Source organism: Chionomys nivalis, chromosome 15, assembly GCF_950005125.1.
Source record: "Chionomys nivalis chromosome 15, mChiNiv1.1, whole genome shotgun sequence".
NCBI lineage: Eukaryota > Metazoa > Chordata > Mammalia > Rodentia > Cricetidae > Chionomys > Chionomys nivalis.
In genome coordinates, this window is record NC_080100.1 from 20,586,067 (window position 1) to 20,600,881 (window position 14,815).

The 14,815-nt window shown below is 49.6% G+C and overlaps 1 protein-coding gene across 4 annotated transcripts in view; it reads left to right on the forward strand.

The window, feature by feature from the left end:
- Pdzd2 (PDZ domain containing 2) overlaps positions 1–14,815 on the forward strand; it is a 345,949-nt gene that overhangs the window by 321,163 nt on the left and 9,971 nt on the right. For all 4 annotated transcript variants that reach the window (XM_057789462.1, XM_057789463.1, XM_057789464.1 and 1 more), the window contains 4 exons: positions 1,570–1,714; positions 7,093–11,023; positions 12,200–12,317; positions 14,391–14,492. In XM_057789462.1, the coding sequence (XP_057645445.1) occupies positions 1,570–1,714; positions 7,093–11,023; positions 12,200–12,317; positions 14,391–14,492 (4,296 nt within the window). The remainder of the gene's footprint in view (positions 1–1,569; positions 1,715–7,092; positions 11,024–12,199; positions 12,318–14,390; positions 14,493–14,815) is intronic.

The following is a 14,815-nucleotide window of genomic DNA, read 5'->3' on the forward strand; positions in this document are numbered from 1 at the left end:
TCCAGAGAAGCCAGGTTCAACCCCTCACACCTGCGTGTTAGCTCACAACTGCCTCCAAGGGCATGAGGTACACAGACATACATTCTGACAAACACACACACACAGAATAAAAATAAAACCTTTAAATGGGGAGGGAGGTGGCGGTGGTGGCAAACACCTTTAATCCCAGCACCCAGGAGAGAGAGGCAGGCAGAACTCTTGAGTTCAAAGCTAGCCTGATCTACAGAGCAAGTTCCAGGACATCCAGAGCTACATAGAGAAACCCTGTCTCAAAAAAAAAAAAATAAATGTTTTTAAAATTGGAATAGGAGGTGTGGGGGTGGATTTTGAGTGATATTTTTATGTTAAATACTTTTCTCATAAAAATTTTGGTTCTAAAATTTGACTTTACAAAAAAGGAAGGAGAATGTCTCACTCACCGTGAGACATCCTCAGATATGAAGCTGGTGTCTTCTCTTTCAGTGTTCCCTGTTTCTATTCAGCACCTTTTAAAAGATTTTGTGATGTGATGGTTGTTAGTATGTATGCACGTGCGTGCGTGTGTGTGTGCGCGCGCGCGCGCGTGTGTGTGTGTGTGTGTGTGTGTGTGTAGGTACGCATTCCCATGGGTGTATGCATAGGTCAGGGAGGGCATCAGGTTTCCTCTCTATCACTGCCTGTCTTATTCCCTTGAGACTGAGTCCTTCACTAAACTGGCACATGCTGATTTCCAGCTAAGGAGACAGCTAGTGAGTGCCAGAGACTCACGCCCCAGCGCTGGCATCTGAACTTCTGTGTGTAGCAAGCACTCTTACTGAGCCTTCTCCCTGGTCCTAGTGAGAACTCTCTCATGTAACAGAAAATGAGGTGTTTTAAGATATGCAGTCGACGGACCCCTTCCACGCCATCTTCTGTCCAGCTACCACTCTTCTGCTTCCGTGTTTCTGTTCTCCCTCACCAGAACTTAGCTAAGTTAAACACTATGCTTCCCTCAGCCGATGACTGACACCTTACAGAATGAGTTTTAACAGGAGTTGTGAGAGACACATTATACCTTCGGACGGACATCCCTCTCCTTCTGCCACCACCTTTGGGCACCAACTAAGTGGGTTAATTTCAAATAAATATGATTGGGCTTTTTTGTGAGTTTTAAATTTGTTTTTGTGTTGAGCATTCCATAGAAGAAAGGAAGATAAAATAATTGACGCTTGGCCTAAGAGAAGTCTTGAAATATCTCATACCGGTTTCATTTCTCCCAATTTGCCCTCTCCCTCGCTATCAAACTTAGGAATTGATTTCACAGTCTTGGCTATCCTTACAGCATGTTGGAAGGTACCTCCCACCTAGAGAAACCTTACCTGCTGTTCTTATGCTACTCTCATCTTTTCTTTAAAACTTTTGAGATTTGGCAAGTCCTTTCATCCCCTCTTGAAAGCTGAAAAATCCAAGGCTTAGGGATGAGAATCCAGAGCCTGGATCTACCAGCTCCCAGCCCCGTCTTCTGGCTCCCAACCCGATTCTCCTCTACTGTCTTAGGATGCAGAAACCCTGAAAAGCTATTAACGTGGCTTCTGCTTCTCATTGTGCCAGGAACTTCGGGGAAATCCCACCCCGGGGGACAGATATGTCCCCACCAACTGTGGAGCAGCCAGTAACCCATGCCACCCAATCACTGGATCCCCCACAGAGAGCCTGCAGGGCGGTGCACCAGAGTGCGAGCCACACCCTGAGACTGGTAAGACTGTTAATGTTGGTTCCACTGAGGGACAGGGACGCAAAACCGCTGAGGGAAATCAATATTTTAGGTGTCGACTTCATGAGATCGCCATCCTTGATCACTGTGCCCACCCACCCCGTGTGCGTCCCACATCGAGCGCTTCCGTGTTCAGTCTTCGTTTTGTGACAGGGATGAGATGTAAGAAATGGGATTCCCTGCCCCCCTCAATCTCTCTAGTCTGCTTGTATGAAATCAAGCGCACTGAGAAGTGGCAGTAAAAGCCTCCATGAAGAAAAGTAAGACGTAAATAAATAATAACGTAGGAAAACTGCCTAAGCATCATGGGAGACGGACTGACTGCATGAAAGCGGAAATCATGACCAATTACATCTTCAATTTTTTTTTTTTTAAGTCAAGCTGAATTAAGTGACTTCCTCAAAGGGGAATCTTTCTAGTGGCTGGTTAATTACCATAATGTCCTGATAGCCACTGACGTGTTGGTGGTCTGTGGTAATAGAAAAATAAGGTAGCTCCCTTGCCAATCAAGGCAGTCCCATAATATTTTTATTATGTTTTATTTAGTGTGTGTTTGGATGTGTATGTGTGTGTGTGTGTGTGTGTGTGTTCGCACGTCAAGGTCACAGGATAATTTCCCGTAGTTCTCTCCTGGGGATTGAACCCAGGTCTGAAGGTTGACATCCAGTGCCTTTACCCACTGAGCCATCACCGGCTCAGGGATGTCCTACAAATTTAAAATTTGGAACTTGTGGGCTCCCTGCTTCAGTCAGTCCTGGGTGCTCGAATCACAGGCTTATGCCACCATACCTGTCGTCTACTTACACACTGCTGAAGTCACAGAAAACATGCAGACCCCCCTCACGCACACACACGCGTGCGCACATACACACACACGCACGCACACACAAACGCACGCACGTGCACTCAGTTGCTCCTCCTTCCTCAGTCAGTGATAATTCGGTTACCATGGTTTCTGCTCCACCTTTCAGGTCCAGTTCCCCATCACCCACTATTGAATGAATGCTAAACGGACACTTTCCGTTAGCAATGTGACTTTACTGTTAAGCGCGTTGCCTTAAATGGGGTTCCATTTGCAGAAGATGAAGTTACACAGAGGCAGTTCAGGATGTCACCTTTCAAAATAGCCTTCATTTGAGACCAGTGCCCAGGTACATCCTAAGAGTGCCCATTCTGTAGAACGATTGTCAGAATGTTCTCCTGGGAGCCCACACTGCCCTCCAAATTGAAGAAGCAAGAGACCACTTTCTTTTATCACCAAAACCAATCTCCTCCTAATTTGAAACAGTGCAGAAAATCTATCCAACCAAGGAATTATTCTAGACAGGCTAATTTTCCTGGTCTTCAGGGGTTTGTGCCTTCGGGAGGTGTTTATACAGGCAAGCTCTTTGGGCCAGAGAGGCGTTTAGTCTCCCAGCCCCAGAGTCAAAGAAAAGACATCTGCTCTGTGTTCCCTGGAGCTGTCCCACCTGTTCAGCTGTGCTTCCAACCCTCTGCAGGTGTCTGTCTGTCCTCTCTGGAATTTGCACCAGTTATAAGCCTTAGAGAAAGGAGGAGCCAGTAAATACAAGTGTCAGGAACTGATGATATTTAATATGTAACAATACATGTGCAAGGTTTAATTAACATATAAACCTTGAATCTTACCAAGCTGCTTGAAGTTTCACGTGCCAAGAACCTGAGAGAGTTGGTGCGATGACGCTTTGGCGCCCTCTAGGGTTCTGGAGGTATACCTGAAATGTTTGATGCTCTGGCGCCCTCTAGGGCTCTGGCGGTATACCTGAAATGTTTGCCCTGCATATTAAGTTACATCACTCCTACAATTTTTAGTGTTCTGTCTTTTTGTGGTATTTTCATTCTCAAAGGGACCTTGACTATTGAGCATGGCCCTTCTTCCTTCTAATTTTATCAAAAACAAATGCTTTCCAATGTACAGAAAAGATATTCTTCAAAATGTAAATTTTTTTTAAAGAAAAAGATCCTAAAACACACAATTGATAAAAGAAGGAACTCTTTACCTTTAAAAAAAAAAAATCTGGATGGGCTGGAGAGATGGCTCAGCGGTTAAGAGCATTGCCTGCTCTTCCAAAGGTCCTGAGTTCAATTCCCGGCAACCACATGGTGGCTCACAACCATCTGGCCTGCAGGAATACACGCAGACAGAATATTGTATACATAATAAATAAACAAACAAACAAACAAAAATCTGGCTTTTGAGCCCATGAAATGTCAGGTAAAGATGTTTGCAGACATCCTGAAGACTTGAATTCAATCATGGTAGGAGAGGACTACTGACTCCTACAGGGTGTCCTCTGACCTCCACACATGTGCCATGGCACCAAGTACCCGCACATATACACATAATCAATCGATAAATAGTCCTGATTCTTAGGACATGTCTAAAAAATGATACAAGGCAAGAAACATACAACATTATACACAGGCCAGGTCTGAATCCAAGCTCTGATACAAGCAGGGACTCCTAACAAGTCACACAAATCCTCAGTTGCCTGCCTCGTGCGCTGGATCCTGAGGCACCTGTGAGGTTTCTCCATGTACCCTGTACTAAGAAAGCACTGTTAGTAAAGTAGTATGCATTATGTGTATGCACGTATGTGATTTTCCTAAGGGGAAAAAAATCACATCTGAGTGTATAAGCCGAGCATGTGATGGGCATTTGGTAAGGTATGTACAGGCACACACAGTTTTCAGAAAGGAAGAAAGACTGATTTGTTCTTGTATGTAGGAACAGGCCACCTGACAATAGCTATGCTGGTCCTGAGGGCCGACCTACAGCCCAGGCAACCGTGATTGGTTCTCTTTGTTGGCCTCTCTTAAAACAGGAGCAGGGACCAAAACCTCCAAGGACTCCGCAGAGCGGTTGTGAGAGAAACTCCGAAGGGGTGTGGGGAGCATAGATGCCCTATTTGTTGCTAGCTCTATAATGAAATGCAGGTCTCTTTCTTGTATAAATTAGGAAGTTGTTGACCCAACTGAGAAGATGGAGAAGCCCCAGAAGAGTTCTCCATCGCTCTTCCTCTGTGTGTCCAGTTGATACTGCTAGTTCCATTGTGTGTATAACAGGTACAGGATCAATCACATCCTGTGCCGCTGCTTTTCTCGGTGTGGTACCTAACACACTTCTTAGCCGCGGGCGCCCAGAGAAAGCAATGGTCAAGCAGCTACCGTGGTGACTGTTCCTGCATGGCAGGGGTGGCATGAGCCACACTGAGCCCTGGTGACTCCGCAGCACTGCGGTCTGCTCTAGGAGGCAGCTGGACCTGCATCCCAGAAGGCTTCCACCCTGAGGATGTGCCCATCGGGGGGACACACTTTGCAGCAACTCAGCTCACTAACAAAAACTGAGCGGCAATGTGCCTCTTAGTGAATGTTTAGTCAGAGAATCTGAAACTGTTAAGTGGCCTTTGGTAGCCAGAGACGTGGCTCAAGGGTTAGATCCCTGAGCCCACATACGAAAGGAGAGAGCATTCCCTTTACACGCTGTCCTCTGACCTACACACACAAACACACCATGATAAACTTTTTTTTCAAAATGGCCTGAGTCCCTTCCTCTTATCACAGTGCCATCCACCCCCCCTCCCCCCCCCCGTGTTTGGTGTCAGCAGAAGTGAAGATGTTACACTTGAGAGTTCACAAGCACAGGAATGGTACTTAGCCACCTGAGTTTAAATCCCCAGTACATACGTGGTATGAGAGAAGCAACTTCTACAAGCTGTTCCTCTGACTTGCACATGTAATGCAGTATGGTCTACACACACACACACACAATAAATAGATGTAATTTGGGAAAAAAAATTTTAAATTGAGACTGGGCTATATCGGTGCTACCCACCTTAATCCCAGTGCTCGGGAGACAGATGGCTCTCTTTGAGTATGAAGCCAGTCGCCATGGCCTCAAAGTAAAACCCCTTCTTAAAGAAAATCCAGAGCTGGGGACAGAGTTCAGTGGGGGAGTGATTGCTTGGCATGTGCAAGCCTCTAGGTTCAAATGCTTAGCACCACCAAACAGGGAAAGAAACATTGTAATTAAAATCCTATCATTCGGTATGTAGCAGAATTCGTTGGGCGAGTGCTTACCTAGCCTGTGTGAGTCCAAGGCCCTGGGTTTGCTCCCCAGTGCCGGTAATCTGAGCACAGTGGTACAGACCTGTAATCTCAACACCACAGGGTCAGTAACAAGACCAGAAATTCAAGGCCAACCTGAGCCGTCTTTGTCTCAAAAACAAACAAAACCAACCAATAGCAGGGCGTTGTTGGCACACATCTTTAATTTCAGTACTCTAGAGGCAGAGACTGGCAGATCTCTGAGTCTATACAGCCTGTTCTATCCAGACAAACCCTGTCTCAAAAAACCACCTGATGATTTCATAGACGAGATGTGAGAGGAACTTAACATTTGGGGGAACGCTTCTCAAACCAAGACTTCTCGTGGCTCTGAGCCTGCTTCCCCACTGTGAAATGATACATGCCAAAGTGAGATTCGCCCAAGAGAGTGCCTCTGCAGGGCTTTCCAAGGGGACAGAACCGCTCTGGGACTTGACTTCCAGCTGCCCCCTGTCCCTGCACCTCAGAGCTCCGTGTTTTGTACCTGTCTGCTTTCAACCTGTTTTCCTCCTCACCATTTGGGTCAAACTATCCCTCACAACCCCTCTCAAGCTCCCCCACTGCTAAGGTTTCCTGGACTAGCTGGTATTCATGTCTCCTGCTTCTCCAAACTATAGCAAAGGCAGAGCTAGAGCCCCGTGTCAATGGGAACCCTAGCTGGAGCATTGTCATTCCCATTAGCTCCATCTCCTTGCTAAAAAGCAAGCCCTTTGACTAAGTGTGCAGGCACAGGCCTGTCATGGAGGCTCAGTCAGTAAGGGTCCACAGGGCTCCACGGAGAGACCATCAAAAAGCAAATTGAAAAGGTAAGTCTCTTGAGTTTGGCGGTTCAACTGTTGGTGCAATCTGAGGCTGAAGTCACTCATGATGCGGGAATGGGACAAGACTTGATGCCTCTGCCCAGTCTAAGCCAAAGCTAAGGAATAAGACCAACTTCCTCTCCCCAAAACTGCTGCCAGCAGAGGTGCTTGGGTCAAGAAATCTAAGCAGGGGATTTCTGGTGTCGCCTGTCTGAAAACAAAGAGAAATGGGCAAGTTTAAATGTCCGTCCTGCCTGTTTGAGTTGTTTTAAGGCCATTAGAGCAGGGTGGTGGTTGTTGGCTGTGAGCACTGTGCAATTTGAGAGGCAAAAAGAAAGACCAGAAGGTCTATATAGGTAGGCTGAAATTATTTATACTTTTTTAAACCTCTAGAAGGTTTCTGTTTGCTTACACTTTCCCTATCACCCAATACAGGACGGGATGGTTCCTCAGTCCCCCCTCCCCCAGGGAAGAGAAGGGAAGCTCATCCTGTCTCCAGCGAGACTTCCACCATCACCGAGCAAGTTGGCCAGCCTTTGTCTCCCAGGACCACGGAGCCTGAGTCCCAGGACGTATCTAAAGTGAAACCAGACAGCGAGCAGAATACGTCTCCCAGAGAGAAGGCCTTGGCTCCTCCTGACTTCAGCAGGACTTGGGCTGCACCTGGGGACAGCTCTCCCAACACCAGGAGAGCAGCTGTCCCCATGAGCACAGGAACAACACCAGCTACCGCCATCCCCCATCTCTCCCTTGTGTCCCAAGAAAGGAGTCGAGGTCCCAGCAAGGCCTTGGAAACAACGGGACTCTGCATACCTAGAAGCTGGAAGGATGGTCCTCAGCTCGAAGATACAGCTTGTACGTCTGGGAAGACGTCACATGCCAGCCCCTCTCTGCCACTGACTCCCTACAGGACCCTGTCAGGGAACAGAGAAAGCCCTGTGACAGACAACTCCATCGGGGAAGCCTCTGAGGCAAGGTCACAGTTCTCCCAGAAAGCAGACTTTGGGGCTCACCTGGGCATTTTTGAGGACCAGTCACAAGAAGGAGCTGGGGATGGCAGTTCCCACCATGCCCAGTCAGTCGGAAGTGACCACACATCCTCCCCAAGGAAGACCGAGGGCACAGGCCCTCCCCCGCCCCCACAGTGGGTGTCCCGGCCTTCTGTCTTGGATTCCATCCATCCCGACAAACATTTTGCTGTGAACAAGAACTTTTTAAACAACTACTCCAGAAATTTTAGCAGTTTCCATGAAGACAGTATCTCCATCTCGGGCCCAGGAAACAGTACGGAGCCATCACTCTCATCCATGTACGGCGATGCTGAAGACTCCTCTTCCGACCCTGAGTCTCTTGCCGAAGTGTCACAAGCAGCCGCCAGGAACAGCTGGTTGCCTCCCCATTCTCATGGGTCCTCTCATCAGGGAGGAACTAGTGAGTCTGAGGATGAGCAGATAGAAATTTGCTCCGCAAGTGGCTGCCCCGAGAACCCGGGCACTGCCCATCCCCCTGCCCGGGCTGCACTCTGTCGAATTCTGCCACTCCAGGACAGCGCTCTGAGTGAGCCGGCGGCGGGGGGCGCCTGTGAAAGAGTCTGCTCCTTGCCAGGGACTTCACAAACCTCCATCTCAAGCTCTTCCCAGCTGTTTTCCTTCCTGGATGTCAGCTCTCAGGAGCATGAGATGCAGGCGGGCCTAAATGCTTCACAGAGCCGCAGGCCCTCACGCACAGAAGAAATCACGGCCACCACCGGCACGAGCTCAGTTGTGGGAGACAGCCAGCCTTCAGAAATGGCCGGCCATGGTCACAACCTGCCATTTGCACTTAGGAACTCGAATGTGGTGAATGGCTTGGAATGTGACCTGCTGGGTAAAGGAAGCCCAGAGGAAGAAGCTGAAGGAGCCACCGCTAGCGTGATGCACGGTATCTGCGCCCCGGGTGCCGAGGGCCCGAAGAATGGAGAGACTGTTTCAGCAGACCTACACATTGCCAAGAGTCACAACCCGGACGATTTACTACAGAAACCAAAAACAATCTCCAGGAGGCCCATCATGGCCTGGTTTAAGGAAATAAATAGAAATAGCCAGGTTACACATTCACAAAGCAAATCTGAGACGGAACAGTCCTCAACACTGGCTACAAGTCCCGGCTCCAACGCCCAGATAGTGAGCACCAACCACAGCAAGGGGGTGGCTGTGACTAAGAGTTTTCCTCCAGTGCAGAAGAGCGAGGAAAATACAGACCTCCCTAAGAAAACTCCAGTGGAAACACAAAACTGTCAGAAACCCAAGTACGGCCCTAGGCTGAGGAGACTGAGTGGCAGAGGCAAAAGTGGTCCCGAGGCCCCCTTGGCCAGTTCTGTCAAGGCCAGCGGAACCGACCACAGGAAGACCTTGGTTTCACCCCAGGCCTCCCATACAATGCTTTCTAAGGCGGTGTCACACCGGCTCCACATAGCTGACCAAGAGCCTAACAACGCTCCTGTGGACACCCCCAAGCCTCCCCAGTGCATGCCTGAGGGCAAGCCACCCCTGGCTCCCTCGGGGCCACCAAGGACCTCGGCATCAGACACGGGCATCAGAACCTTCGCTTTACCCCTGACCTCCCCCAAGACTCTCCCTGAGCAAAGTACAAGCAGTCGGTTCCACATGGCTGTCTGCTCGGAATCTGACACAAGTTGTCTGGCCGTCTCCAGGTTCCCAGGGTGTGGAGTGGAGGGCAAGGTGTCCCATGGTGACTCCGAGTCAGTGAGTCCCACAGCACCACGGATCAGACAGAGCAGGCCGCTCACACCCAGCCGACTGGACTTGGTGGTGTCAGAAGCAGCCCAGCCCGGAGGGATCATTGAGAACGGAAGTGAAAAAATCACTAGGGATCCTGTAGAAGGGACAAACCAGGTGAAAATAGTTGATATTTCTTCTGAAAGAATGCCAAAGAATGTGTGTGGTGACAAGCCACCTGATGGTGACAGACAGGGAGGGCTCTTGACCCAGAGCGGCTGTAGGGAAAAGAGTGGCCTCAGTCTCCGGCAGTTGGCAGGGTCACCTCTCTCTCAGGCCTCCCAGGTGGAGCGGGAAACGTGCTGGCCCTTCGGCATAGCCAAACCAGCCTCCTCCCTGCAGCTACCTGCTAAGACGTCAGATTCCTCCCAAGGCAGACCAAGCCAGATGCCAGCCTCCCTAGGGGTGCCCAAGAATGGTATACCCATAGGCCCCGGGGGAGAGGAGCACCCCTACTTCACACCGAGGCCAGCCACCAGGACTTACTCCATGCCAGCCCAGTTCTCAAGCCACTTTGGACGCAAAGGTCCTTCCCCACATAGCCCAAGCGGCTCGCCTCAAGATCCCCAGGTCCCTGTGATGAGTACCGGTCTCTCTGAGACCAAGGCAGCCAAAGGCATGACTAATGGACAGGGTACGTACAGTGTGAAGCCTCTTCTGGAGACATCAAAGAACCTGCCACCTATGGATGGAGGGGACGCCAGTGCAGTCCCTGAGGCGAGCTGCCTCGTCCCAGACAAGGTCAAAGCCACTAGGAGGCATCACTACTATGAGCAGAACTGGCCCCATGAATCTACCTCGTTTTTCTCTGTGAAGCAGAGGATCAAGTCTTTTGAGAACCTGGCCAATTCTGACCGGCCCGCAGCCAAGTCCACCACATCCCCGTTCTTATCCGTGAGCTCCAAGCCTCCCGTTAGCAGGCGGTCATCTGGCAGCATTACTTCAGGGAGCCTCAGCCACCCCAGCGACGTGACAGCAAGGTCACTGAGGCGAAGCCTGAGTTCCTGCAGTGAAAGCCAGAGTGAAGCCAGCGGCCTTCTTCCGCAGATGACCAAGTCCCCGTCCAGCATGACGCTGACTGTCTCCAGGCAGAATCCACCAGAGACTAGCAGCAAGGGCCCCAGTTCAGACCCAAAGAAATCACTCGTCCCTGTGGGAATTCCCACTTCAACAGGGACCCCAGCCTCCTCACCCACAAAGAGAAACAAGTCCTCAGTACGCCACACCCAGCCTTCACCTGTCTCCCGATCCAAGCTCCAGGAGCTGAGAGCCTTGAGCATGCCAGACCTGGACAAGCTGTGCGGTGGCGAGGACTACTCCGCCAGCCCGGGTGCCGGGCTCTTCAGAACCCAGCTGGAAATCATCCCCAGAAGGTCCCTCGGTTCCCCCGCTACCTCTCCAGCTGGCTCCCCAGCTAGAGGTCATCCAGGCCTCGACAGAGCAGCCTCCCTTGCATGTCCTGTGAATGGTAGGACCAGAGTCTTCCCAGGAGGAAGCACTCCAGTCAGTGACCACGCGGTACCCACTGGAGTCAGGGAAGGAAATGAACCTGCTCGGGTCCTACCTTCTGGGAGAAGCTGGTCGATAACGTGAGTATCTAACCTCCCTGTTTCTTAAGCCAGCCTACTTTCATTGAGAATGCGCGTAGATTTATTTAGACAGTTTGCAAAGGTGATGGGGGAGCCCCATGCCACCTCTCCCCACTCTCCCTAATCAACACCTTACACAACTCTAGTCCATTAGTGAGAAGTAAAGACTTAACCCCAAACAGCCAGCCATATGCACAAAGCCACCGGCTTCAGATTTGGCTGAATCGATTCCACAATGTTCTTTTCTATTCCAGGATCCAATCCAGGCCACGTTGCATTTTCTTTTTTTTTTTTTCTTTTTTTTTTTTTTTTTTGGTTTTTCGAGACAGGGTTTCTCTGTAGCTTTGGAGCCTTTCCTGGAACTAGCTCTGTAGACCAGGCTGGTCTCGAACTCACAGAGATCCGCCTGCCTCTGCTTCCCAAGTGCTGGGATTAAAGGCGTGCACCACCACCGCCCGGCCACATTGCATTTTCTTTTCTTTTCTTTCTTTCTTTCTTTCTTTCTTTCTTTCTTTCTTTCTTTCTTCCTTTCTTTCTTCCTTTCTTCCTTTCTTCCTTTTTTCCTTTCTTTTTCTTTCTTTCTTTCGTTTGTTTTGTTTTTTGAAATGAGGTTTTTCTGTGTAACAGCTCTGACTGTCCTGACTTGCTCTGTAGACCAGGCTAGCCTCTAGCTCACAGAAATCCATCTGCCTCTGCCTCCCGAGTGGCGATTAAAGGCGTGCACCACCACCACCCGACTACAGAGCATTTATCAGTCCTAGAAGCACAAAAAGCCCTGGAAGCCACCTGTGCCCGCCAATGTGTGGTGACTTCAAGGACATGAGTAACAAGAGGGGAGGTGGTGGGGGAGCAGGCTATGCCTCAGGGAATTCTGGGCCTCTAGAAGCAGCTGGAAACTGCTAACTATGTGGAAACTCTGGCCATTTTAAAATGTTTCACTAGGGCCTCCAATTTCTAAACATTTCAGAGCTGTCTGCTAGACTCCTGCTCTGATCCCTTAACATCCTAGAGGGATCCCCAAACTCACTTGCTACACTGTCGGGGAAGGATATTCAAGCTGGCTTTGCAGGATTCTGTGGTTACTCTGGGGCGGGAGGCCACAGCATGACAGGAAGTCCTCAGGAAATGGACAGGTTGTTTTCCTTTCTACCTTCTTCAAATGTGTTTTTCACTTAGTCTGGATCAACTCCTTGCCTCAGCGGGGGACCAGCAGAAATTGCAGGCTGTTTTATCATCAGTGGGCTCAAAATCTACCATTTTCACTCTCATTCAGGAAGCGAAGGCACAATCAGAGGTGAGTGGACACCGGAACGGCAGGGCAGCGCCGCTGGGGCCATGGGGGCAGATGCTGGGCTCAGTCTGTTTGCCGCGCTGGAGGGACTGCACCGTGCTGCGATGGAGGTGTCCCCTGCAGCACTGTTCGGCAGCCTTTCCACCTCATGGATGAGTTTGCAGGGGAGATGCTGAACCACTGTGTACTTCTGTGTACCTGGGTCCTTTCCAGTGTGGCCATAAACTAGGAAGGGGAGCCACCTGCTGGTAAAAGGCTCACACTGCTATAGCCTCACTTGGGCCCTCAAGAGCTGCTAAGCCCCAGGCCCCGTGTGACAGTGAGGAGAAACGAAAGACAGCATGAGTTCCCACCTAGACTCCTCTTGGGGTAGTAAGAAATTGAACCCGGATGGGTGAATATGTGTAGAGAGAAAGCGAATAGAAATGACTGATAACATACTGGGTTACTAATGGCATCTGCAAACACTATGAAGGCAATTACCTGCCCCGCCCCGCCACCTGGCACCATCTGGGGTTTCTGTTAAGGGGCAGCCTTACCATCTAATGGACCAGGATGGGGAGGGGAAGTGGGGGTAATCAGAAACAAATACCTGTTCCCTCTCCATTCAGATTCTCAGCCAGTTGGTTCAGGTACATACAGTCGAGACCCTTGGTGGGGTGGACAGCTTTAGCCATCGCCTTGCTACCTCCCTCACTGGCAGGCATGTGTCACCGGCCACAGCCTCACTCTGAGACATTGTCTCATTCCTGCCAGGCCGTCTTTGCTCCAGAGGTGTTGTAGCAGATACAGCGCACAAGGACACAAGAAAGCCTCAACCAGACAGGGACATAAGATGCATTCTCAGAAGGCAAAGGCAAAGCGGTGCTTTGGGTGCAAACCCAATGCCAGGCCCCGCTACTGGTCTGACACCCCGAACAAGAGTGCAGTTTGGTGTCGAGGACCATTTATGGTTCATCAAAATGTAGTCTTCATTCCCTGTCCCTCTTTGCCCTCCGTCTATGCCAGTGGCACTTCTCTGCTTTTCCCACGGAGCGTGGGACGCAGGGGCTAACACCAGAACTGCATAAACCAATACCCTGGGGCCTTCTGGTGGTCCATGAAAGATTAGAGAGGTCAAAATTTCAGGTTGCTTTTCTGGACACCACACACTCAAGCTTTGGTGGGAGGATGCTGTTCATCTGGCTTCCCAATGCTGTCCCAAGTTTCTCAGGCAAAATCGGCCCTGACCATCAGCCACTAGTATACTTGTTTCTTCAAATACCCCTGCAAAAAAAATAATTTAAATAAACAAAAGTTTTGATGACAGAATGCCCATTTTAAGGTGCACTGTCCCTGTTCTAGGAAGAGTGTTCGTGTCCCAGCATCAGACTACCATCCAGAAACTGCAAAGATCACTCACTAAGCCACGTGTGTGCAGCTGTGTTTGTTGAGAAAGCCTAGAGGTCAGGGTCACCTTCTATGCACTGGTCCAGGTTGGCTGAAGGTGCCCAGGTCTTCAGGACTTACCAATAGAACTAAACACTCATCCATCAGATTTCCTGATCAACTGAACCCACGAGTGGTTTTCGGCTCCCTTTTCACTCAGTCCTCAAAGTTCGTTAGCTTGAGACTATCTTGAAGCCCTTGGTGATTACTTCATGAAAAACCAAACACTGTAGGGATTTAAAATGTTAATGGATCATGTCTAAAACGGGGTGAAGTCAAATTTCAAAATACTTAGTCCACTTATATGTACTCTATCTCAAGATATCTTTTGATTGATGTTTGAAGCAAGGCAATCTAATGTTATTTAACCCTAGAGCACTAAGATGTTATAATCTCGTGTGGTTGACAATTCTCACCTACTTTGTTTAATGACAAATATCAGTTGCATCTGCAATTCAATAACCAAATATGGGAACACTGGTGTATAAAACATGGCTGCAATGGGCCTTTATCCTGCCTCTTGGTACTTATCTTGAAGCCCAGCTTTGCTAATAATTGTGTACTTGGGGAGTGTGGCTCCCGTTGTAGAGTGTTTGTACAGTTGGGTACAAGGAATGCACAGTAAACCGCCTTGTTTCTCTTCACCAGAACAATGAAGACACTTGCTTCATAGTCTTGAATAAAAAAGAAGGCTCAGGTCTTGGATTCAGTGTGGTAGGAGGGGCAGACGTGGAGCCAAAATCAGTCATGGTAAGCAGTCATGTTACAAGGCTCTTGGAATATTCCTCAGTGAGCAGCAGAATTTGATTAGAACACACATTCCAGTCAGAGATCTGAGTTTTGGTACCTTCTACCATCATGGAAATGGGAGAATGGGAATGTGGAGCCAGGGCAACCTGGCCACACATAATGGGGCCCAGGCTCACTACTGCTGCGGCAGGCAGCACCAGGTTCCAGGAAAAGTCATAAGCTGACACCTCCCAGGGAGGGCCAACATCTAAAGGGGGGAGGACCTGACATTCTGACCATTGGCCAAGATAAGATCGCCAGATGTCCCTGAGCCCAGGATTCAA